General features: G+C 32.3%; 2 protein-coding genes and 1 long non-coding RNA gene across 5 annotated transcripts; 2 read left to right on the top strand and 1 right to left on the bottom strand.

Moving 5' to 3' along the window:
- Positions 1-234: 234 nt before the first annotated feature.
- On the bottom strand, positions 235-10,257 carry LOC110022543 (N utilization substance protein B homolog). Of its 2 annotated transcripts, none has more exons than XM_020721546.1 (7): positions 9,890-10,257; positions 9,695-9,771; positions 8,825-8,959; positions 7,379-7,433; positions 1,997-2,084; positions 1,824-1,922; positions 235-422 (listed from the first exon to the last, which is right to left on the bottom strand). In XM_020721546.1, the coding sequence occupies exons 1-7, from the start codon at positions 10,207-10,209 to the stop codon at positions 315-317; spliced, it is 882 nt and encodes a 293-aa protein (XP_020577205.1). In that variant the 5' UTR covers positions 10,210-10,257; the 3' UTR covers positions 235-314. The 2 variants fall into 2 exon arrangements, with proteins under 2 accessions (XP_020577205.1, XP_020577204.1); XM_020721545.1 differs by having other exon boundaries at positions 7,379-7,448.
- Positions 10,258-15,314: 5,057 nt separating this feature from the next.
- LOC110022532 (vitamin K-dependent protein S-like) lies at positions 15,315-25,460 on the top strand. 2 transcript variants are annotated; one of them, XM_020721525.1, is made up of 9 exons: positions 15,315-15,646; positions 15,726-15,871; positions 15,952-16,018; positions 19,276-19,356; positions 21,603-21,758; positions 22,674-22,760; positions 22,865-22,990; positions 23,457-23,549; positions 25,193-25,460. In XM_020721525.1, the coding sequence occupies exons 2-9, from the start codon at positions 15,758-15,760 to the stop codon at positions 25,267-25,269; spliced, it is 801 nt and encodes a 266-aa protein (XP_020577184.1). In that variant the 5' UTR covers positions 15,315-15,646; positions 15,726-15,757; the 3' UTR covers positions 25,270-25,460. The 2 variants fall into 2 exon arrangements, with proteins under 2 accessions (XP_020577184.1, XP_020577183.1); XM_020721524.1 differs by having other exon boundaries at positions 15,315-15,871.
- On the top strand, positions 16,462-18,632 carry LOC110022533. The gene is made up of 5 exons (XR_002293791.1): positions 16,462-16,524; positions 16,665-16,723; positions 16,804-16,870; positions 17,245-17,609; positions 17,712-18,632. It is a non-coding gene; the product is annotated as an uncharacterized LOC110022533 (long non-coding RNA).
- Positions 25,461-27,111: the final 1,651 nt, after the last annotated feature.

The following is a 27,111-nucleotide window of genomic DNA, read 5'->3' on the forward strand; positions in this document are numbered from 1 at the left end:
TCATTTTTTTTACATTTATACCACCTATTTTACATTTACATCAACCATGTCTTCCATACCACATCAAAAGTACCACTACTTTAACTTTCGAGAAAGTAAAATGCACCTTTTCAGGCATAGATATGTGTTACATCTGCAAATACATAGAAATTTGGCGGTATATATGTAATTATTCCATTTTTTTTCCTTTCACAAGAAGATCAAAATATTATTTTGATTCATGTAAATTGCACTTCAATGAATGATAAAATTTGAATTGAAAATAATAAGAAATATTTATCAGTAACTATTCTTTTGAGCCTTAACAGATAATGTTATACAGTAGAAATTCTGCTGTTATGATGTTTGATGAAAGTCCGCAGACAACCGTTTACTATTCGGGGAGCAGATCCATCACAGAATCTCTTTGTCAGATCAACAGCCTGCATGGATTGAACAAAATGGAGTATTTAAGAAAAAAAAATATTACGTGCAGATAAGATAGATGTAATTTGATGTTATTTTAGCGATATTATGATAAAATATCATCAATCCGCATGTACGGATTTCACACATCGTATTAAAGCCGGCTGTTTGGCCGTCTGTATGTTCTATTCGATTACCAAATATTTCAACTTTTTTATATTTATTTATAAAAAAATACAAAATAATATTGGGAAATTTACATATGAACCGCACAATTTTTATGAATCAACATTTAAACATATAAAGTTTGATGTTTATATGCATAACATTTTGGTGCTATGAACCTACATGTAAGAATGTGCATTTGAGTTTTTAAAAGTTAGTAAAAGTGATATTTTTGATGTGAAGCTGGAGATTTGAGTTTTATGAATGTAAATAGTAAAGTTTATATGTTAAATATGTAGATAAATAAGAGTTGTGTGATATGTATGTAAATGTCCCTAAAAAAACTTGAAAACACCAATACACTCACCCAACCATGATCACCAAACAACTCTCATACAAGAGAAATTTTTCAATATTGCCAATTTCCTTCCAACCAAAAAAATATTGTATTTCTAAAACCATATTTTAGGAGTGTTTACATACAAATACCACTCAATTTCTATTTATTTATATATCTAACACCTAAACTTTATTATTTACATTTATACCTAAACATATAAAAATATGTCAGCACGAATCTAAAGACAAATGAACGGCTAAAAAAAAAGATGTCACAAATCGAACATAGCCTTTGACAACGTTTGTTGGCTGAATATTGGCAAGAAAAGCATATTGTTCGAACAATCGATGAAAGACGCCAGGAGAAGCTCATGTACGGCGACAATCAACCATCAGGACGATCGACAGGGAGCACTCTTTCAATACTAGATATCGACCGAATCAAGACTTACCAAATGATCGACAAGTTTCATCGATTGAATAAACTCCGGTCTTATTATGCTCGGTAATTACCAAAAAAGTCCCCCTGAAAAGTTAATGATGTGGGGACTAATATGTACTTTTATAATGCCGGGATCTATTCCTATAAATAAGGGTCCAAGTCATGAATAAATGACATGCTTTTTACTGTTCTTTACCGTGCTCTCTCTCTCTCTAATCACTTCCTAGCAGAACGTTCTAATCATTGAGTGTGTTTTCCAGAAACTTCTGGATTCAACATTACCACATAAATCTTTCATATCACGCAAAAAATACTACCGTTTTAACTTTTAAAAAGTGAGACACCTATCATATATTAGTAAAGTAGCACATATGTAAAAAATGAAGTTTAGGTGATGTAAATATGAAGAAATCGAGTGACATGTATGTAAATCTTCATGTATATAATCCAATTTAAGGGAAGGATTGTTGACCTCATTGATGACGATCTGATGCCGCGTTCCTAAAGCTGTGATCTCTGCCATTGCAAGATGCAAAATGCAAAGTTCCAAGATTCTAGCAGAAGGTTCATCCTGAATTTTTAAATTTAAACAAATTATTAACTTTTTTAAGTCAGAAAGTTAAGTAAATTAAATGTGGGGAATACCTTCCAATTCTGGGGGATTATTTTCTCAATGATAAGGACATGCTCATTCCACTGATTCACGACTGCTACCAAGAGATCTCTGGCCAATCTGTAAATACCAAATTGCATAAATTATGAAATCCATAAGGCTGAGCATAAATAATGGCTTTTTTCTTTTTTTTTCACAGAAATATAGCTAAGAAAACATGTGTGATGTAAATCTGAAAAAATATACAAGTTAAATATACAAAATACAGGCATTGATGCTATATTAATAATACATTGTCAGGGCATTTACATACAAACCACTTAATCTACCACCTAAACTTTGCTTTTTACATTAGTATCAGCTAAACATTTCATATCAGATTAAAATACCACCATTTTAACTTTTTAAAAGTGAAATACACCTTTTCAAGCATAGGTAAAGTGGTATGTGTGTAAAAATTTAAAGTTTTGATGTTTGATATGCAAATACATAGGAATTAAGTGGAATCTATATAAGTCTTCTTTTTTTTCTTTAGTACTTGAAGCATGCATATGATAATGATGCCAATGACAACAGAATGTGTTCCCGTGTTTTGATTCTTTGATTCAAATTTTTATGTAAATTGTTGGATGTAAATTTTTCAAGCATGTATGTAAAATTGAAGTTTAGATGTTTGATATGTAAATACTATAGACAAATGAAGAGAGGTTGAAGAAGAGGAAAGAAAGCAGAGGATAAGTCAGGAGAAAAGCTAAGTTCTATATTTATTATTGATTTTCCCTAATACATAACTTATATAGAGCTGCCTTACATAAGTGTAAATAAGCTGAGGGCTAAGAAGCAATTTATAGGAGGGTAAAAGCTAATATAAAATTAAATGCGGGAACAAATGAGCCCTAGCTTTATTTCAGTCGCAAGCAGTCGGACACCGGAGAGGAGAGGAGCGGAGGAGGAGCACGAAGGAAAGATCTGCGACCATGTAAGCTCAAAGATGTGTTCCTTCTATTAACCCGCTTCAAGATGAGGGTCAGATGTAGTGACGGTAAGCTCGGTGGTGAGCATTTGATGGCGTTTCATTGGTAGAGCTGTAGTAAGGATGTCGGCAATTTGGTCTTCTGTCATAATATGTAGTTGAAATTGTTGTAGTCTAATGTGATCCCAGATGAAGTGATAGTCGACTTCGACATACTTGATTCGTGTGTGGAACACTAGATTATGTGTGAGAGCTATAGTTGAGGTATCGTCGCTATAGAGAGGGGTTGGGGACATCGGAGTGTTGGTTAGCTCTTGAAGTAGTCAGCGTAGCCAGATTATTTCTGTGGTGGAACCCGATACTCGGCTTCTGTGGACGATCTTGCTATAGTTGTCCGCTTCTTAGTTGACCGCTAGATAAGTTTGGGTCCAAGATAGAAACAATATCCTGAAATGGATTTGCTATCTGTAGAGTTGCTGGCCCAGTCTGCATCTACAAAGGCATGTAGAAGCATAGATCCAGAAGTAATAGGGGGACCATGGTGTGAATTGAGGGAAGACATTTTATGAGATAAATTGTTGTTTATATGGCATCCATCCAAAAGTGGATGGAAAGGTGGGTTGTGTTGATGAGAGTTCTAGCGGTTTCTACAATGTGGTGGTTTTTCCTTTCAGTTATATCATTTTGTTCGGTTGTGTTAGGGCAACAAAATTGGTGCATGAAACCTTGATCTTCGAGATGGTGCTTGAGCTCATGTGACATATATTCACGGCTGCCATCGGTACATGAATTTTTTATATTGGCATTGAAATGGTTTTTTAACATTTTATGCAAGGAAATAAAGCATGTAGTGGTTTTAGATTTATGTCGCATGGGCATGCACCAATAGTAACGAGAAAAAACATCATAAAAGTGACATAAAAAGTTGTATCCTTCAGTTGATAGATGAGGAAAAGGGCCCCAAACATCTGAAATAATAATTTCACAAGCAATGTAAGTAGTTTTCCTACATTAAAAAGGTAATTTGTGGCTTCTATTTTGAAGACAATCAGTACTTGGGGAAATAGAGGATGAAATATGAAGACGGGGGTTGGACTAAGAGATCATGGTAAGCACAATTTTGTGGAATGACCCAATCTGCGATGCCATGTGCTTGAGCTCTCGAGTGAAGTGAGAGCTATGATGGGGCATAGCCCTTGATCAACAGCTCCGACAAGAATAACTTTCTTTGTTGCAAGGTCCTGCACATAAAAATTGTTAGCACTAAAATTGACTTGCAGTTATTATCTTTAGTTAGCTGGTGAATTGAAAAAAGATTGTGAGCTAAATGTTGTACATAAAAAGTGATGATAATTTGAGCTTAATGCCAGGGGTGGGAAGAATGCCGTTACCCACATTTGTTATTTCATTTTGTTGCCCATTACCTATGGTGACATGTTCCGAGCTTTGCATAGACTGCAGGTTGGTGGAGATTTTCCATGTGTGAGTTGAGATGAACTGTGGCTACGGTGTCCATGATCCAATCAATGGGTCGAGCTTGAACTTGACTAGTGAGAGAAGTAGTTTGGGATGGTGGAGATGCTTTTTACTGGATATTGAGTCTATGCCAGCAATTATATGTTGAGTTTCCCTTCTTGTTACATATTTGACAAATATTAGTCCTTTTACTTTTGACTGTGCTGTTGTTAGGTTGGTAATTGTTACTAGAAGGGCTCTTAATGAATTTTCTTTGATTTTGAGGCCCCCCTTCGCTTTTATAAGTGAAGAGGGCAGATTGTTGATTCATTTTGGCAGTTTCGTTTGCAAGATAACATTCCTCACTATGTAGAGGGAATAAAAGTCTTCCAACCTGATGGTGTTTGGTTGACTTTTAATAGTTGTCTTGAAGCCTTTGATATTCGAGTGGTAAATGTCTTCATTGTCAATTTTAAACCCTGCAACAGCAATGTTGTCTAGAAGAGTCTTTATGACTGTAAGGTATTGTGTCATATTGTTTGCTCCTATGTGAATATTGTGAAGCTCATTCTTGAGCCGAATTACTCTGGATCTATTAGTGGATTGAAATCGTTTTTCCAAGAAATCCCATATTCCGGCTGTGCAATTTAAGTGGAGAATATATGAAGAATGGAGGATGAAATTGAAGAGAAAATTGTTGCTGCCAAATTTGGGTCTATAAGTTGCCAAAAAAGATATTCTTGACTTTCTATAGATGCCCTTGCTCATTTTGAATAAATCTTGGTGGTGTTTGGCTTGTGATGTCTAATAAAGAATCAAAGCCGTTCGCAGAGGAGAATTTCTGGATTTGAATTTTCCGTACCTGATAATCTTAATGGGTGAGGGGAGTGTTGGCAACGTTCTTGAGAGGAGATGAGGAATTTGAGAGATGCGGGTATATTGATTTCACTTATTTTGTGGAGGGAAGTGGTAAATTGATGAATTGCTTGCATGGATGTGGAGGAACTTGACTCCATTTTTGCGGTTAAGCAAAATGGCTCTGATACAATAAAAACAAATGAAGAGAGGTTGAAGGAAAAAAAGAAGAGGTTAAGTAAGGAGAAAAGCTAAGTGTTATATTTATTATTGATTTTCCCTAATACATAACTTATACAGAGTTGCCCTTAATATACTTATTTACATAGCATAACTGTAAATAAGCTGAGGGCAGAGAAGTAAATTTACAGGAGGGTAAAAGCTAATATAAAATTACATGCGGGAACAATTGAGTCCTAGATTTATTTCAGGCGCAAGCAGCTGAATACTAGAGAGGAGAGGAGCAGAGGAGATGAGCATGAAGGTAAGATATGCGCCCAAGCATGCTTCCTTCTATTAAATATAATAGGAATTCAATGGTATGTTTTTACGCCCGTATCTCTACCGGTCCAAAAGGGACCGGTCGAAAGCTCTTAATCGGCCTGCCCCCTCCACAAACAAGCCGATCTTCTTCGCAGGAAACAACCGAGCGACCCCATGTAGCAGCAAAGGGAGGAAAGGAGCAGGTGAGCCATCTAGGGCCATAATCACATACTCAATGAGGAGAAATTGAGGGGATTTTTGAGAGAAGTTTAGAAGGAAAGTTTCCAAATGCCGTATTAAGATTTTCTTAAGGGGGAACCTATGGTTTGTTTTCTTTTATGCGTTTTTTTGATTGGTTGCGGTTTTCTTTCTTCGTGTGGTGTTCCTAGCGACGTCAAGGGTGTGAGAGAGACAATCTACCTCTCGAAAAGTAGATCAACTTTGTATCTTGCTTGTTTTCTTTGATTTTTGTAAGAGCAACCCTTGTTTGCATTTTTCCATCTATCTATTGTCGTTTCGTCATGATTTGTTCATTGATTTTGGTTTCGAGGCATATCTTATATATATAAATCTTCTATTTTTTCTTTAGTTCTTGAAGCACGCATATGAGAATGGAATGTGTTCTCGTGTTTTGATTCCTTAATTCAAATTTGTATGTATGTTGTTGGATGTAAATTCTTCGATTATATATATATATATATATATATATATATAGTGACATGAATAAGACAATTGGGATAAATCAATCGATGTTATTGGAGGATTATGAGCTCTTTGGTCAATACAAAAGAAATTCAGTGGTATGTATGCAAATCTTCCTTTTTTTTTCATTACTTCTTGAATCACACATATTATAATGATACCTATAGAATGAAATGTGTTCTCGTGTTTTGATTTCTTGTTTTAAATTTATATATATATATATGTTATTGGATGTAAATTCTTCGATCTTGTCTGTAAAAATTGAAGTTTAGTACATAGGAATTCAATGGCATGTATGTAAATCTTCCTTCTTTTTCTTTAGTTCTTGAAGCACGCATATGATAATGATAACTATGGAAAGGAATGTGTTCTCGTGTTTTGATTCATTGATATAAATTTGTATGTTGTTGGATGTAAGTTCCTCGATCATATATGTAAAAATTAAAGTTAAGATGTTTGATATGTAAATACATAAGAATTCAATGGTCTGTATGTAAAACTTTCTCCTTCCTTTTTTCCTTTAGTTCTTGAAGCACACATCATAATGATGCCTATAAGAACAAAATGTGCTCCTGTGTTTTGCTTCCTTAATTTAAATTTGCATATATGATGTAAGTTCTTCGATCATGTCGCAATTCTTGACAACTAATAACAAAAGCTGATCGTGATCTTGGTTGATTTTCAGATTTTGTGTAAAGTGATAGATTTTCGTAAACTCCAAATTAATGATCATTGTTTTCTAATTTTACATTGAAAAAATATATATATTTTGCCGAATATTTGAAGAATTACAAATTTGATCTTTGGTGTGTTTCTTTGTGCATTGCTTATTAGATTTGAATAAGCGAACACTTTCTTGTTGAAAATGTATAGAAATCGGATGATTGTAAAAAAAATAATAAAAACTAAAAATAAAAATCAAATGACCAGCAAAGTAACAGAATACCTAAGAACAAACTTATTGTAGACCAGCTTTGGCGGCGCTGAAAGAACTTCTGCTTCTGGAAGAAGAGAATCTGGTTGTCAGAACTCGAATTAAAAAAACTGGAGCATTTACATAACCACCGGCCAATTCCTATGTATTTACATAATAAACAAATAAACTTTACTTTGTAAATTTATAACAACCAAATTTTCCATGTCATGTCAAAAATACGATGGGACATACTGCAAAGATCGGACACTACGATGGGCAATGAATAGAGTTTCTAAGGTAAGAAATATATTGAAGGTGTGTCTTTTGGTTTTGATGTCTTATGTGGAAGTTAAATCACTTGAAATGTTAATGCATCTTTAGGTTTTGATAGCTCTATTATTGAATCTATAGTTGTAATTGTGAAAGCTTTTTAATGTTGAATAACTCCTTTGTAGTTCAAGTTTTACATTTAAATAATTTATTTTGGAACTTTTGTAGAGGAGGAAGTGGGAAAGGAGTTGTAGCATGGGCAGGTGCGTAACCAAGCCAAGCAGACTCATGAGCCGGCTCAAACCTGGCATGATCAGTGGCTCATGAGCCGGACTCAATGAGATAACAGGCCAAGCACAAGCCAACACCGACTTGACTCATTAGATCATGAAACAACTCATTTAAATTTATATATATATGCTCGAAATATATCAAAGCTCAAGATTTTATCTTTAAATTATTAAAATTATTTAAAAAAATAAAAAATTTCATTTTATATCAATTGTTTTCTTATCATTTATCTCATAATTACTCATTCTAGTTACCAATTTATTATAATACTAGCTTGATATAATATTGTTTTTCTTTCATAATAAAAAAGCCAGCTTGAACTCGTAGATTTAAGCCCTAACTTGATTATTTAATCAAGCTCAAGCCGATGGTGGCTCGAGCTCGGTTCGAGCTCTACTCGACTCATTTACACCACTAAATATGGGTGTTGCTCATTGAGTAACAAGCAAAAGATGGAAGCGACGAAGTAGATGCCTCAATTATAAACTTTTTTTTTCTTTACAAGTCGACATAGATGAGGAGTAAGGGCTTGGCAGTTGATGTCAATGTCTTTAATGTGATCTTTAATGCCATAATAAACTCCCACTTAACTGTGACTGTTAAAAAAATAAATGAATAAGTATTCAATTAAACATAAATGAAATCAAATTCTTCAACAAGCTAAAAAATATTACTCTTTTTTTCTATTTATTTTTATCTACTCAAACACAAATAATATGTCAATAGAATTTTTAATTTAAAATCATGATGAACCAAAAACATTGTTGGGGTTTTTCATATAAAATGATGTAATATACCCTCCAATTTTATGGAAACATGTATTTCAAAGCTTATATGGGTAAATAATAAAGATTAAAAACAAACATAAAGCTAAGGAAATCATTCACATGTATGAAAAAAAAAGGAGAAAAATACCAATTATTGAATCCTTTTCATTCTTTTGCCTAAGCTCCTCAGCCTCTTCTTCAGTTTCCACTTGAACAGGTTCCCCACCAAAGCTCATGTGATCATACTGCAACAGAGAGGCCTTGTCGAAGATATAACCCGGCACTGAAACCTCACATTAATCACAATATAAGAACCTCAAATCAATAAAACACACAAATATGGAAAACAAAAATAAAATTAGGGGTTGTTTTGTTGCAAAATATAAGCATGAATTAGGCTAAATCTTGTAAAAAAGTTTATACCACCCAATTCCTATGCATTTACATATCTAACACCTAAGCATCACTTTTTTTTACATTAATACCAGCAAAATCTTTCATATCACACAAAAATACCACCATTTTAACTTATAAGAAGTGAAATGCACCTTTTGATGCACAGGCAATGTAGCATGTATGTAAAAATTGAAGTTTAAGTATTAGATATGTAAATACATAAGAATGGAATGATGTGCATGTATATCTTCCTTTTTTTTTGACTCACAGAAACCTTACTACTTTCTTAAATCCAATTTTCCTTCCATCTTAGACTTAAATCCTAAATTCAGCAAATCCATGGAGAAGTAGACATGAAGAGATATATACCATGCCCTCTCCTAACTATACCTCTTCTTCTCCTTAAATTAAATCTTAAATCTTGAAAACATATGCAAAATAGTTTATAAGAATTCAGCCAATTTAGCTCCTAACAAGCTTGCAAAATCTGGATTTACAAGATTTACTAAATCCTACTTTGTATCCAAACATCCCAATATTACACAGCAAATACAACCAAATCAAATAAAACTGCAGAAATTTCCAACTAATTAGAACAAAAAGAAAACAAAATGCTAAATACCTCTCTTTGCATTAACCCTCTTGTCCAAGAGAAGAACAGGATCAGAGCCTTCTAAGCAAGCGGCATAAGCGACCAACCTGACATCAAATAATCTCTATAAAAATCCCTTTTTTTATTTGCAAATTATACAGTAACAGAAGCAGAAATAAAATATAAAATAAAATATTCAAAAAAATCATGAGAAATTTAACTCACAGAGCGAGTTCCCTGGCAGCTCTAGGGCTACCGAATCGCCCGCCATTGTCGATCTTAGAGAAAGCTCCTTGTGAAAGATTTGAAGTCTCCGTAGCTGCTTCTAGGGCGTCTGCAACAGCATGAGGTTGAGAGAGAAAGAAAGAGTTTTTAGATGAAGAAGAGAAGGTGAGAGATTTGTGAATATTGGAATGGAGGTTTGGGGAGAAAGAGCAGAAGGGTTTGCTGTTAGAAGAAGAAGAAGAAGAATGAGGTGAGTTGCAGAGGTTGAAGAGGAGGTGGGTTTTGGGAGAAGAGAGGGATAGAGCCGAGCATGCTTCCATGCTTGAAAGGGAGAAGATAAAGCTCGACTATTTCTGTTCTCAATATTTAAAGAATGGTTAAGCTTAGGAAAAACTATTTCATAGAGAACCGTCCAATATTTTAAAAAAAAATTTGAAAGGGGCCCACCTAAATCTCTGACAAACGATGGAGAACAGAAGTGCTGTCTATATGGAAGAATTTTTCTAAGCTTAAATGTATGATTAGGAGATTTTGAGCATAAAATTAATTGCAGAAAGGGTGTTTGAAGGAAATATTAATTCTGGACAAAAAATTATGGATAATGATATAGCATAACGAATATGTGAACGACAATGTGATTGAACCAGAGTGGAGATCAGAAGTGCTGTCTATGGAAGAATTTTTCTAAGCTTAAATGTATGGTTAGGAGATTTTGAGCATAAAATTAATTACAGAAAAGTTGTTTGAAGAAAATATTAATTTTGGACAAAAAATTATGGATAATGATATAGCATAACGAATATGTGAACGACAATGTGATTGAACCAGACCGTTAGATGCACAGTATGGTGTGATCCATGTCACCGTCCACATGCCCTATTTACCGTCAAACATTTGCGATCCATGTCGCATTTCACACATCTAATTTACTAGAGGTAATATTCTCTCTTGTATGTGATAATATTTTATCTTTCGTTGTTTAAATGTTTTCTCAAAATTTTTATTACTAAGTTATTTTTTGTGATTATTTAAAAATTATTTTAAAAAAAATTTTAAAATGGGCCCCACCGAAATACATATTTGCTCTGATAAACGGTGGAGATCAGAAGTGTATGCTGTCTATATGGAAGAATTTTTCTAAGCTTAAAGGTCTGATTGGGAGTTTTTGAGCCTAAAATTAATTGCATAAAGGGAGTTTGAAGAAAATATTAGTTCTAGACAAAGAATTATGAATAATGATATAGCATAACGAATATGTGAATGACAATGTGATTGAACCAGACCGTCAAATGCATAGTATGGTGTGATCCATGTCACCGTCCACACAGTCTATTTACCGTCAAACATCTACGATTCATGTCGTCGTTCACACATCTGATTTACTAGACGTAATATTTTCTCTTGTATGTGATAATATTTTATCTTTCGTTGTTTAAATATTTTCTCAAAATTTGTATTACTAAGTTATTTTTTGTAATTATTTAAAAATAATAATAATAAATGGGGCCCACCAAAATACATATTTGCTCTGATGAACAGTGGAGATCAGAAGCGTATGCTTCCTTTATGGAAGAATTTTTCTAAGCTTAAAGGTCTGATTGAGAGATTTTGAGCATAAAATTAATTGCACAAAGGGTGTTTGAAGAAAATATTAGTTCTGGACAAATAATTATGGATAATGATATAACATAACGAATATGTGAATGACAATGTGATTGAACAAGATCGTCAGATGCACAGTATGGTGTGATCCATGTCACGCCCACATACCCTATTTACCGTTAAATATCTGCGATCCATGTCGTCATTCACACATCTGATTTACTAGACGTAATATTCTCTCTTGTATGTGATAATATTTTATCTTTTGTTGTTTAAAAATTTTCTCAAAATTTTTATTATTAAGTTATTTTTGGTAATTATTTAAAAAAATTTAAAAATGGGGCCCACTGAAATACATATTTGCTCTGATGAACGGTGGAAATCATAAGCGTATGCTGTCTATATGGAAGAATTTTTCTAAGCTTAAATGTATGATTAGGAGATTTTGAGCATAAAATTAATTGCAGAAAGGGTGTTTGAAGGAAATATTAATTCTGGACAAAAAATTATGGATAATGATATAGCATAACGAATATGTGAACGACAATGTGATTGAACCAGACCGTTAGATGCACAGTATTGTGTGATCCATGTCACCGTCCACATGCCCTATTTACCGTCAAACATTTGCGATCCATGTCGCATTTCACACATCTAATTTACTAGAGGTAATATTCTCTCTTGTATGTGATAATATTTTATCTTTCGTTGTTTAAATGTTTTCTCAAAATTTTTATTACTAAGTTATTTTTTGTGATTATTTAAAAATTATTTTAAAAAAAATTTTAAAATGGGCCCCACCGAAATACATATTTGCTCTGATAAACGGTGGAGATCAGAAGCGTATGCTGTCTATATGGAAGAATTTTTCTAAGCTTAAAGGTCTGATTGGGAGTTTTTGAGCCTAAAATTAATTGCATAAAGGGAGTTTGAAGAAAATATTAGTTCTAGACAAAGAATTATGAATAATGATATAGCATAACGAATATGTGAATGACAATGTGATTGAACCAGACCGTCAAATGCATAGTATGGTGTGATCCATGTCACCGTCCACACAGTCTATTTACCGTCAAACATCTACGATTCATGTCGTCGTTCACACATCTGATTTACTAGACGTAATATTCTCTCTTGTATGTGATAATATTTTATCTTTCGTTGTTTAAATATTTTCTCAAAATTTTTATTACTAAGTTATTTTTTGTAATTATTTTAAAAAAAATAAAAATGGGGTCCGCCGAAATACATATTTGCTCTGATGAACGGTGGAGATCAGAAGCGTATGTTGTCTATATGGAAGAATTTTTCTAAGCTTAAAGTCTGATTGGGAGATTTTGAGCATAAAATTAATTGCACAAAGGGTGTTTGAAGAAAATATTTGTTCTGAACAAAGAATTATGGATAATGATATAGCATAATGAATATGTGAACTGACAATGTGATTGAACAAGATCGTCAGATGCACAGTATGGTGTGATCCATGTCACGCCCACATACCCTATTTACCGTTAAATATCTGCGATCCATGTCGTCATTCACACATCTGATTTACTAGACGTAATATTCTCTCTTGTATGTGATAATATTTTATCTTTTGTTGTTTAAAAATTTTCTCAAAATTTTTATTATTAAGTTATTTTTGGTAATTATTTAAAAAAATTTAAAAATGGGGCCCACTGAAATACATATTTGCTCTGATGAACGGTGGAAATCATAAGCGTATGCTGTCTATATGGAAGAATTTTTCTAAGCTTAAAGATCTGATTGAGAGATTTTGAGCATAAAATTAATTGCACAAAAGGAGTTTGAAGAAAATATTAGTTCTGGACAAAGAATTATGGATAATGATGTAACATAACGAATATTTGAACGACAATGTGATAGAACCAGACCGTCAAATGCACAGTATGGTGTGATCAATGCCACCGTCCACATACTCTATTTACTGTCAAACATCTGCGATCAATGTCGCCGTTCACACATCTGATTTACTAGACTTAATATTCTCTCTTATATGTGATAATATTTTATTTTTTGTTGTTTAAATATTTTCTCAAAATTTGTATTACTAAGTTATTTTTTGTAATTATTTAAAAAATAATAAAAAATGGGGCCCACCGAAATACATATTTGCTCTGATGAACGGTGGAGATCAGAAACATATGTTGTCTATATGGAAGAATTTTGCTAAACTTAAAGGTCTGATTGAGAGATTTTGAGCATGAAATTAATTGCACAAAGGGTGTTTGAAGAAAATATTTATTTTGGACAAAGAATTATGGATAATGATATAACATAACGAATATGTGAACGACAATGTGATTGAATCAGACCGTCAAATGAACAGTATGGTGTGATCCATGTCACCGTCCACATACCCTATTTACCGTCAAACATCTGTGATCCATGTCGTCGTTCACACATCTGATTTACTAGACGTAATATTCTCTCTTGTATGTGATAATATTTTATCTTTCGTTGTTTAAATATTTTCTCAAAATTTTTATTACTAAGTTATTTTTTGTAATTATTTAAAAAAATAATAAAAAATGGGGCCCACCGAAGTACATATTTGCTCTGATGAACGATGGAGATCAGAAACATATGTTGTCTATATGGAAGAATTTTGCTAAACTTAAAGGTCTGATTGAGAGATTTTGAGCATGAAATTAATTGCACAAAGGGTGTTTGAAGAAAATATTTGTTCTGAACAAAGAATTATGGATAATGATATAGCATAATGAATATGTGAACGACAATGTGATTGAACCAAATCATCAAATTCACAATATGCTGTGATTGATCCATGTCACTGTGCACATACCTAATTTACCGTAAAACATCTGCGATCCATGTCATCGTTCACACATCTGATTTACTGGACGTAATATTCTCTTTTGTATGTGATAATATTTTATCTTTGATTGTTTAAATATTTTCGCAAAATTTTTATTACTTAGTTATTTTTTGTAATTAGATTGGTTAAAAGATAACTAATGTGGGAGTTGCTCTTGATTTTATTGAAAAAAAAAATAAAAAATTTCTCATGTACAATCATGTTTATAAGAGCTATAGTTATCGAAGGCTAACAAATCAACAATTTATTGGGCTGGAAACCAACCCAATATCATTTTATGTGGGCTGCTATTGAGAACAATGTGATTAGACACACATGATTTATATAGCATCATATAATTGGACATATTTATAAATTTCAAACTATGCTTCTAATTCTTGAAAAATTAAGAAATAAAATAAATAAAAAAATATTAGAAATTTTCACTATGCCCCCTAAAAATATACTATTTTCCCACTTCATTGAACCTTAAAGAAATATAGAAAAGAGACGAACTTGAAGGTATATATATATGTCATTTTTAAGATTTGTAAATATCAATATTTCAGATGATTTATATCTAATTATTCAGAACAAATATCACTAACACAAAGTTTAATTCAATAGCCACCCAAATTTTAATTGAATGTCATTAAAATGATATATTTAGTCTATTGATCTTAAGCTATTAGTTAAGAGGTCCTAAATTTTATTCTAAAAAAAATAAAAATAAATAAAAAAATATATTTTCATACATATCATATTTAAATATTAATTTTTATATTTAAACAATTTTATCATAATTTGAGAGAGTGCATTTTAATTTTTTAATAATAATAATAATAATTTTGATATAATATGAAAGATTCGAAAGAAATTTAAATACATACTACTCATTTCTCATGTATTTATATATCTAACCCCCCAATTTTGATATTTAAGTTTATAGCATATTGCGTCATAAATCCATGCACATATAGCATATTTACGTTTTCCATCACGAACTTTGCTACATCCAAACACATTGGATCAAATCAAACGCCATCCATGGCGGCGTCTTCTTCTCAAAGCTCCTCTCTTTCTGTACCACAGCTCTATCAGTAGATTTTGATCTTGCAAAGAGGCTTTTTTTTCTTTTGTCTTCATTAAAATTATCTTCTTTGAAATACCTTAATCAATGCGCGCGCTGAAAACACACATTGCCTGAGATCTCTATACCGCTCTCCTCGTCAGTTTGTTTGAAGAAGACCCCTTTCTTCGTAGTCTCTACTCTCTACCGCCATTGCTGAAAGCTTGTGTGAATTTATCACTGATCAGTATGGAAGATTGTTTACTTGATGGAGAATGGAGTTTTATTTTATTTCAAGCTGAGTAATTTTTTGATGAAGTTTGCAGATATTAAGTTAGCTCGTGAATTATTTGATGAGATGCTTAATCTTGATGTGATGACTCGGACTACAGTGATTTGTGGGCATTCAAAAGTGGGGCTCATAAGGGAAGCTGATGAGGTGTTTGATGAAATGCCCGATAGGAATATTGTTGTAAGTATATTTCTTTAGTTCGTGAGTCACTTTTGGGGAATATAATACTAATATGTACCTGCTTTGCATTGCATTCTCAGTGCTCCAACAGAGTAATCATTTCTTACAACAAAAAAGGATTAATTTGTTTGCACTCTATGTTCTTAGGTATATTTGTCATTTTTTATTTAATATCTGTTAATTTGTCATAATAATGCCATTTAGTTCAGCTTAATGAAGTCTGATAGAGCTGATAGGCCTAGTAAAAATGGGTTTGAACTCCAAATTAGGGACAAGAGAGCAAAAAAGGGGGCATTTACACACATATCAGCCAATTCTTATGTATCTACATATCTAACATGTAAACTTTACTTTATACACCTTTTCATGCGTATGTGTATGTAGAAATTGAAGTTTAGGTGTTAGACATGTAAATACATAGGAATTGAGTGGTATGTATGTAAATCTTCCTATTTTAATAAGTTGGTTATTTGATGATAATAAATTTTTGTTGACTTATTGTTGACTTATCTAATTGTATGATAAGTGTTTTACAAGTTATTCAATTACTGGTTAAATTGCCCCTTTCTTCGTAGTCTCCACTCTCTACCGCCATTGCTGAAAGCTTGTGTGAACTTAGCACTGATCAGTATGGAACATATTTTACTTGATGGGTAATGGAGTTCTATTTTATTTGAAGCTGTGGAATTGATGAAGTTTATAGATATTTAGTTAGCACGTGAATTATTTAATGAGATGCTTAATCCTCCTGATGTGATTTCACTGATTAGAATGATTTGTGGGCATTCAACAGTGGAGCTCATAAGGGAAGCTGATGAGGTGTTTGATGAAATGCCCGATAGGAATATTGTTGTAAGTATATTTCTTTAGTTCGTGAGTCACTTTTGGGGAATATAATACTAATATGTACCTGCTTTGCATTGCATTCTCAGTGCTCCAACAGAGTAATCATTTCTTACAACAAAAAAGGATTAATTTGTTTGCACTGTATCTTCTTAGGTATATTTGTCATTTTTTTCTTTAATTCAGCTTAATGAAGTATGATAGAGCTGAGAGGCCTACTAAAAATGGCTTTGAACTCCAAATTAGGGACAAGAGAGCAAAAAAAGGGGTATTTACACACATATCAGCCAATTCTTATGTATCTACGTATCTAACATGTAAACTTTACTTTGTACACCTTTTCATGCGTATGTGTATGTAGAAATTGAAGTTTAGGTGTTAGACATGTAAATACATAGGAATTGAGTGGTATGTATGTAAATCTTCCAATTTAAAATAAGTTGGTTATTTGATGATAATAAATTTTTGTTGACTTATCCAATTGTATGCCAAGTGTTTTACAAGTTATTCAATTACTGGTTAAATTATAGTGATGATGATACTGCGTACTAAGCCTATTTGGAGCTTTTGCAACTTGAAGTGGAGCTCAAGATAGACAAATTAAGAAGGTTTTAAACGTGCAAATGAAGATTCTAAGGTATTTAAAAACTGTAACCCACTTGAATGCATCATCTAAATTGCTTCTCATTAAAGAAATTTCTAAAAGATATTGTGGCGAGACCTGACTGGGCATGGCACTTGCTACGACTCTCATTCCTCTAATAACTCATAGAGGTGATCAATTTTCTTCTCATTCTCCCATCCTGTTGCGCCTAGTGGATCAAGCTCATTCACCACACATTTGAAGCGCTGGCCTTGACCGGGTCGATCGTATATGTTGGCCATACCCATGGAGGTAATAGTTACCTTTGCGCCTAGTGGATCAAGCTCATTCACCCCACATTTGAAGCGCTGGCCTTGACCGGGTCGATCATATATGTTGGCCATACCCATGGAGGTAATAGTTACCAGACTTGCCTCTCAGAAGGACTTGACGATCTTCTCTATCAAGTGTGTCAGTGTTTATACGAGCTCCTCTGACTAAACTCATTGATACTCGTTATTCATGCCAACTTCTCCTATCAAATTTGCCCATGCTCATTGAGCTCTTCTATCGAGCTTGCCCACAACCAACGAGCTCTCCAACTAAGCTTGTCTGCATCCATGAAGCTACGTTATCAAGTTCGGTCAACAGTCCTTCACAACAAGAAGAAGGAACTTCGTTCCATCATTGTCCATGCCCATTTATTGATTGCACGACGTCCACATTTAGAATCTTATCAGCAACGAGTTTTGACAGGCTCTGTATAGCACAACCTATAATATTGCATTTATGTATTATTTGTAGCCCTATGAGGGCAAGTATATTTTAGGAAATACAAATATGTGGGAAAGGAAGAGGGCTCTCTCTCTCCTCTTCTTTCTCACCACCATCAATAACAACACAATCTCTAAAATCTTTAGCTCTTTTCTACTCCTTTCATAAGGTTTCTCCCAAATTGTATCAACTCACGGACAATACAAGATCCTACATCGTAAAAGGATTCAACAGACTCAAACTTAATCCTGGGAACTAGTTCAATTTTATAAATCGTTCAATTTTAGGATCAACATCACCCAATTAGCCCGAATGTGACTTATCTAATCCAATTAACAGTGACCCAAATACAAATAGTGATCATATCGATTTTGAGTTGCTTTTTGGTAATTTGGGTCAACTTGAACATAACCCGAATAATAATTTGGTCTATAATTTACGACGGGCAACTCAGATAGTAATGGTCAATCTGAATCAGAAATTTTCTAAGTTGATTTCAGGTCAGATTGCTAGATCATGTCATTGGCATTCCTATTACATATTCTATTATTAACATTAGCCTTATCCAGACTATTTGTGGTCACTACCATGAATCAATCCTCATTCTTCTTTCTTTTTAGTGTTGCATTGGATTTCTAAAATATTTTGTGCAAATATATTTGTACAACTTCTGTTCAAATTTTCATAATTTGCGTGGACCTTATTTTTCTTAATATTTAAAAATTAAATTTATCTATCTTTCTGATTAATATATATTTTTATCTTTTCTTATTCACAACCAATTCAAGTAAGAGCGGGGTCGAAAGAGATAGAAAAAAAGCGAGAGAGGGAGGTGCCCGGAGTAAAAAGCACGAGAAGAAATGCGGGCCGCGGGGTCGAATCCTCGGCTGCATTTTACACAAACCCGCGGCTGCGTTTTACGCAAATTTATCGAGAAAGCTGCCGCGCCGTTTTTTCCAAACAATAAAATTTGCATTTTCAAAACACGCCGCACACAAAATGCTGCCCCAAACCGGCCCTAAGTCTAGTTTTATTAATTTATCTTTAATATACAAGCTCTCATCATCTTTTTATATAGACATTTCTCAATCGAAAATTTGTAATTTGCAGATTATTTCAATGGTGACTAAGCATAATTATCCCAAATTTGAAGTATAATTACATTCTTGTCTCTAATCCTTTATTTTGTTGTTGTTGTGCATAGGGGCCAATAACGTTGATCTGCAGATCTCTTTGACGAAGTCCACATCATCTATACCAAAGTTAGATGCCAATCATGCAGATGGTGAGGTTAGTTCTCCTAATTTTTCTAGCAAATGATGTTAGATTTAAAAAAAATATGTTTACTATATGAACTTTCACAGTGTAAAGAACCTTAAATATTAAATATTTATAGAAAATCTAATTCTAGTTTTAATATTAACCTTAATCCTCATTATGCCGCCCGCCCTTTTAAGCTTTTTAACAAACCAAGCTGAATAATAATATATTCCTTTATTTAATTTTTTTGAAAAAAAAAACTCATAAAATATTCATTTATTGACAGCTTGATGACATATTTATTATTTAAATTCATGTTCTAATATCAACTCTCTTTAGTATTATGCACCTCTAAAATGAGGCATACTAATATTTAATTAAGTTAATTAGCTTTAAATCTTTTCACTAACACTAAAAATTCAAAAATAGATTAGAATAAAATATATTTTATCTTGATGAATAATTATACGGATAATTAATTTTTTTAATAAATACCCAATTAATCATGTCTCTTTTTCTAATTACATTTCGAAGTTGCATTTTAAATATTTAAGTGGTTTAAAAATAATTTGTTTTTTAAACTTGAATTTTACTTATTTTATAAATGACTTTGAATTAGAATTTTCAACTTATTAGTTAATCACGAGAAGAAGATGAATAATAGTTTGAATAGTTTAGAGGTTACCGTTTGTTCACACTCTTGAGACGTTGAGATTTAAACTATTACAGTAACAGCTGCGATTATATAGCAAAAGTTTTTTATTTGTTTGGATGACAATTATTTATTTATTTATTTAGATTTTCCTAAAATTATTTTGAGCAGGCATAAAAAAAAAGTTCTATGTTATGAGTTTTTAAGTGAGTTACCGTTGGATTTTGATTGGGTATCAACGGTTTTGGTCATTTCAGATTAATTCTGACAGGGGACTGAAATATATATATATTTTTTATCAGTTTGAAATAAGTCTTAAAAACAGAGTTTTGTAAAGGTTTGGATGGTTCTGCCTAAACTTGAAAACCTTGCTGATTAGGAGGAGAGCTTTATAAGTTTACGAAAGAAGCATGGCTTACCTCACCTAATCTCTCATAATCTACTGATATTTATTAAAATTATTTTTTCATTCCAAATTCCACTTTTATACCCTTCCCCCTCCCTCTCTCTCTCCTCTCTCTCTCTCTCTCTCTCTCCCTCTCTCCCCTCTCTCTCTCTCTCTCTCACACATTCTCTATATATTTTTGGTTTCTGCCATTCTTCTTCTTCTTCTTTCAAGTATCGTTGCAGGTGCTTCCTCCTGAGATATCTATAACTTCTATAATATGAGTTCTGTCTATCTTTTATATGCTGTTTGGAGCCGAATTTTTATTTCTTTTGCATGTTTTGATGAGAGGTTAGAAATGTAAAAATTTTCTTTGCATGCATGTTTATATCTATGGATGACTTTTTTTTTTCTCATAGAAGGAGAATTATCATTTTCCCTCCAATCAAATTTTGATATTATGGCCTTTCACTCTAGAATTTTTTTGATTATTTTGCTCATCCACTATATGCATGGAAATTTTCATAATGGATGATTCTGAAATTGGAGAAGATAATTGCAATTTTGAATTATAGAGTTTCAAATACTTTGGAATTTTATATGCCGTTTCTTTTTATTTGCCTTTGGATTATTTTTGTATGAAGGGTTTTTCTCATACATTATGAATGATGTAATCATCATTAAAATTGGTGAAATGCAATTGTGATCATTTACAGATTTGAGATTATATAAAGTAGGAAGATTTACGTACATATCACTTAGTTTTTATGTATTTACATATCTAAGACCCAAACTTTTAGTTTTTACAAACACACCACTTAATCCATGCATGAAAAGTTGTATTTCACCATTTAAAAGTTGAAATGATAGTTTTTTTTATGTGATATATAAGTTGTGGGAGGTATAAATGTAAAAAACAAAGTTTAGGTGTTATATATGTAAATACATAAGAAATTGGTGATTGGTGGTATGTATGATGAATTTGTAGATGAGAGAGAGAGAGAGAGATTCTCTTCATAGGAGTAGGCTTTCTTATACTCAAAACTCATTAATAAGCCTACTTGTACTAGTAGTGTTCAAGAAATTCTGATACTAGAACAAATTACTTATTCTTGTTCATAAAATAATCATTAATGCTGCATTTTTAATTCTATTATCTTTCACCATCAAAATAATGAACTTCACGACATTTAATGCAAATATATATATATATTACATTATTGATTTTATGTAGTTGATGAGGACCTTTGTGGGAATGTGGATTGTGGGAGGGGAATTTGCAAATCTCCAGCTGCTAATATGGCAGGCTTTGTCTGCGTCTGCGAACCCGGATGGAGTCAGCTTCATTTTGGCAACCATTTCAGATTTCTCCCGTGCAATATTCCTGACTGTGAGTTCTCTCCTTAACTTTATTTTATAAAAAAGGGAAATTTATATATTTAGCACGCAATTCTTATGGATTTACAGATCCCACACCTAAACTTCCATATTTACTTGCATGAAAATGTGGATTTGGCTATTAAAAAGTGGTAATTAGTGATATTTTTGATGTGATACAAAAGAATTGAGTGTTGTGCATGTAAATATGGGAGTTTTGGTGTGAGATACGTAAATTCTTAAGAATTGAGTGCTATGTATGTAATTGCCCATATCAAAATTATATACAAAAATATAATTTAAATGATTTAATTAAAAAAAGATTTGATTTTGGAAGAAATAGTTGGATTTGGTGATGATTTTCAACTGCTTTGGATTTTTCTGACGCATCTTTGACTTGTGTAGCGCATTTCTGCTATTATTTTATGAACTTGAAAAGCTATTAACTCCCTTATTTGAGATGGCTGTAAAATAGCTATTAAAAAAGTCTATTAATTTTATTTGAATTGTAAAAGGCTCTTTCTTTTCATAGAAATTTTTGAAAAATAACAAAAAATGGGGGGGCATCTACATTCAGAGCACTAAACTCCTCCATAATTACATATCTATCCCCTAAACTTTACTTTTTTATATTTATAGCACCCAAATCTTTCATATCACATCAAAGGTACCACTTTTAACTTTTAAATGTAAAATGCAACTTTTTATACACAAATAAGGTGATATATAAAAATTGAAGTTTTGGTGTTAGATATCAAAATAAGTAGATTCTGCAAAAAAATTGTAGTCAAACAGCTATATGATAGCTGTATAATAGTAAAATAATTACAAAAATATCCCCAACAAAATCATTAATTAGTGCTTTACGAAGATATTTAGCTGATTTATTGTTTTTTTTTTCTCACGAGTAAATACTAACTGTTTTCAGGTGATTACCAATTCTCTTGCTACAATGAATCTCTAGATCACTCCAAGCCCCCATTTCTAAACAGCACTGCAGGCAACATTTTTGATCGTAAGCATTCTAATTTATCTTAAATTATTTTTGAAATATATCATTGCAAATAATAATAATAATAATTATAATCTTTGCATTATTTTCATAAATTTTCTTCATAGCCTGCTTCTGGTCTTTCTGCGGAGAAGGCGAGTGTGAGAGGATATCTGCTTTTGATCATAAGTGCAAATGCAAAGAGGGTTACAGCAATCTTCTTAATATCTCCAACTTCCCATGCATTAAAGAATGTAAGCAATTACCATCCCCAAGCTTTTTCCCAAAATAAAAATAAACAGGGGTATTTACCCCAAAGCTTACTTTTTTTACATTTTATACCAGTCAAATCTTTCATATCACATAAAAAATATCACTATTTTAACTTTTAAAGGACGAAATACATCTTTTCATGCATAGATAAAGTGATTTATATGTAAAAATTGAAGCTTTGGTTTTTCATATGTAAATACATATGAATTGAGTGTTATTCAAATAAAATTTGTTCTGATGCATTTTGTTTTTTTATTTCCTTTTCTTTCTTCTTATAATATTGCATTTTTCATATCTCAGAATCTGTATTTACAGTATACAGTTACTTACTCCTTTAAATCCATGCAAAATTATGAAATTTAGTTTTAGTAATGTTGTAAATTTCTTATTCAAAGTTTGTGACAACAAACTTCAGTGACTAAGTTATTTAAACTTTTTTTTTTATAGGTATGTTAGATGCAAATTGCGATAATTTGGGGTATTCTTTGACAAATTCGACGCCATCGTCTTCTCCAAAGGTTGATTCTAATCATTCAGAAGGTGAGGGTTGTTCTCCTAATTTCTCTACTTTATTATGCTCCCTAAAAGTAAATAAAATAAAGAAATAAACAGGCTTCTTATACAAGCATTCATTATGTAAGAAAGATTAAAATATTATACAGTCAACAAAACTCTTAATATTTATATTTTCAGCGTTGACTCAAACACTAGATTAAGCTTTATTGATGCAACCTCATTGAAAATGAGTTCTCTGATATATTTTATGAAGTTAAATTGTTAGTCTAAAGTAGATACATTAATACCCTTAATTTTAATGAAAATTACGAGCTCCAAAGTAAATGTTAGCATCATTAGCATAAGTGCGTTTGAATTTTGGACCGTTGGAGGAGAGAGAAAAACCCTAAATATTCAATCAGGTCTAAACAAAATGCCTCAGCACACTTTTCAAGGCAAAATAGAATCTCTAGAAAGCAGAGATTGATCTTAGAATAGCCACAAACCATTCATTTTTTCAGCTTTAGGAGACTGCCCCTATACATTGGTGTGAAATTTACATACATACAAAACAATTCTTTTCTATTTACATATCTAACGCCCCTGAAGTTTGATATGTATATTTTGAACACCTTGGTGTCATAAACCCGTGCATGAAAATATGTATTTCACATTCAGAAAAGTATTGATAGATATATTTTTGATGTGATGTTAATGATTTGAGTGGTATGCATGTAAATGGTGGTAGATATTTGAATACATATGAATTTGCAAAATGCCCCTGCATTATTTTGCTCCACTAAGAGTGTCCTAAGCTCCACTATGGAGTCCTAAGCAAACTTCCAACCTGCTATACTTCCGAAAATTGGAAGCCAACAGTTTCATGCTACATACATACCACCCAATTCTTATGTATTACTTATCTAACATCTAAATTTTGCTTTTTTATATTTATACCTCCATTTTAAATTTTAAGAAGTAAAATACACCTTTTCATGCATATGTTAGGTGGTATCTATGTAAAAATTTAATTTTAGGTGTTAGATATGCAAATACTTAGGAATTCAGTACTCTTGTCTGTAAATCTTCTTATTAGTTGAAAGTAGTTAATTCTGCTCAGTTTCAGCTCCTTGTGGATATCAAACAAAGCTAGTTTCATTTCATTCCAACCACCATAACGCTCCCATCCTTCATTTTGTTGTCTTCTTCTGCGGCTTCATTTACATAAACACCATCCAATTTCTATGTATTTATATGTATTTACATATCTAATACCTTAATTTTACTTTTAGCATTTATAAAACCAAATTTGTTGCATCTCATAAAAAGTACCACCATTTGAAAATGTGAAATACAACCTTTCAAGCACGGTGCATGCACGTAAAAATTGAAGTTTTGATGTAGATATGTAAATACATTGGAATTCAGCGGTATGTATGTAAATCTTCTTTTTATTTATCATTTGGGTCATTTACATACATATCACATAATTCTTATATGTTTATGTATCAAACGCCAAAACTTTCAAATTTACATGCATAACTTCTCTTCATGTACAAATTAATGATATGATATCAAAGTATTATAAGTGTAAATATATAAACTTTAGGCATAGGATATGTAAATATATAAGAATTGCTTGGTATATATGTAAAATCCCCCCTGAATGTGTTTTTGCATTCACGCAGGCTCAGTTTTTACAGCAAATCTGCTGAGGCTGCTGCTTGTTTTGATAACCATTGTTGCAGCAAGTCCACCACTGTAGTTGCAGTTCAGAAAGTGTAAGACAATCTTAGCCTAATAATTACTCATAATTTAATGCTAAACTTGATTAAGAAATGAGATTAAATTGCCAGCAGATTAATTAATCCTAGTTCTTTCAATGAAGCCTTGTTTGAGTCAATTTTTGAGAAAGTACCAGCCTTATTCAGAAATATTTGTGTTTTGCATTGTAAACCCTCATTTTTTTATTATTACAAGGTGTTGATATATTCTATGTATATTTTCCTTTTTTTTTTCTTTTACTTATTTTGTATGTATTGTTTTTGAATAATTAAATGTGAAACTTTGAAGGGAAAAAGCATTATTTTTCTCTGCATTATTGACATTAGTTCTTTTGGCATCAAGTAGCCAGTAATACTTCAGGTCCATTTGGGGTAGCTTATTTGGTGTAGTGGCGTTTTGAAAACGTATCTAGTCTGTTTGGGTAAACTGCGTTTTGACAATTTATGCGTTTTCAAAACGCCGAAAGCAACATTTTCACACCGCAACTATCTAGGTGCGGGGGCATGCGGTGGCAATTTTCTGACAGCCGTCTGATTTTTCCAAAAAAAATAAAAATTTATAATAGCCACCGCAACTAGCTTATCAGCTGATTATTTTTAATCAGCTAATCAACATATTATTCAATAAGCTGCAGCTGCCCCAAACTTACCCTTCAAATTACACACCACAATTTTTGTAACATATCTAAACATTGATTTTTACATTTATAACACTCAAATCTTTCATATGGCATTAAAAGAAAAAAAAATCTATTATTGACTTTTAAAAATGGAATATATATTTTCATGCATAAAGAGAGCGGTATAAATGTAAAAAATTTATGTTTAGCTATTAGGTATGTAAATTGATAAGAATTGTGTGGTATGTATGGAATATATATATATATATTTATATTTGTGAAAGTATTTATTTGTTGCATGCCATACAATAACAAAACATTTACCTATTTATTATCTAAATTTGCATGCTTATTTATGTAATATTTAAATGTCTCACTTATAACAAAACATATGCATTTAAAAGTATATTTCACTTTACAAAGGTTAATATTAGTGATATTTTCTTAATGTAATTTAGAATTTTGAGAGTTATAAGAGTAAATATAAAAAATTTTAAATTTATCAATATATTATAATTAAGTGAAATGTTTGCAGCTGCCTCTATATTATAAGTAGGGCTGTAAACGAGCCGAGCTTGAGCGAGCTCAGACTTGGCTCGTGTTTGGCTCGTTCGAAATATCTTGTGTTCGAAATCGGCTCGTGAATAGTGTGTTCGTGTTCGACTCGATTTAAATATTAGTGTTCGTGTTCGGCTCGTGTTCGGTTCGAAATTGGCTCGTTAAAATTAAATTGAGAAAAATAGATATAAAGTGTGGGATTCGAACCTGGATCAAATATAAAAAAGACACTAATCATACTGCCACATGAGGTGTTATGATTTAAATTTAGACATAAATATATATAATATATTATTATATAAATAATATATATAATATATTGTTATAGAAAAAGTTATATAATTTTTTTTTCTAGTAATTTCGAGCCGAACACGAGCGAACAAACTGTTGTTTGTGTTCGGCTCGTTTACATTTCCAGTCTAACAATACGAGCCAAATTGACAGCCCTAATTATAGGGTACCTCTTTCGCACGAAAAAAATAATACGTCTGGACGTCCGCACGTCCCACAGGTCAAACGTCGGGCGCCACTTCATCCTGCGCCGACGTGTATGATGACATGGCACCCGGCAGTTCCGGATGCAAACTTTCGCGCGCACCATTTGCATTCTTAGAAATCTAACTTTTTTTAGCAAGAATATTATAT

The sequence above is a fragment of the Phalaenopsis equestris genome, unplaced genomic scaffold, assembly GCF_001263595.1.
Source record: "Phalaenopsis equestris unplaced genomic scaffold, ASM126359v1 Scaffold000196, whole genome shotgun sequence".
Lineage (NCBI taxonomy): Eukaryota > Viridiplantae > Streptophyta > Magnoliopsida > Asparagales > Orchidaceae > Phalaenopsis > Phalaenopsis equestris.

Excerpts from the sequence above, each read along its gene's own strand:
- LOC110022532 (XM_020721524.1), top strand. The coding sequence starts at position 15,668 with ATGGAGAATGGAGTTTTATTTTATTTCAAGCTGAGTAATTTTTTGATG. Across the intron at positions 16,019-19,275 it reads TTTGCACTCTATGTTCTTAG|GGGCCAATAACGTTGATCTG; the intron begins GTATATTTGTCA and ends TGTTGTGCATAG. Across the intron at positions 22,761-22,864 it reads TGCAGGCAACATTTTTGATC|CCTGCTTCTGGTCTTTCTGC; the intron begins GTAAGCATTCTA and ends TTTTCTTCATAG.
- LOC110022543 (XM_020721545.1), bottom strand. The coding sequence starts at position 10,209 with ATGGAAGCATGCTCGGCTCTATCCCTCTCTTCTCCCAAAACCCACCTC. Across the intron at positions 7,449-8,824 it reads TGAAAAGGATTCAATAATTG|ATTCTCTTCTTCCAGAAGCA; the intron begins GTATTTTTCTCC and ends TCTGACAACCAG. Across the intron at positions 423-1,823 it reads ATCAGATCGTCATCAATGAG|GCTGTTGATCTGACAAAGAG; the intron begins GTCAACAATCCT and ends CAATCCATGCAG.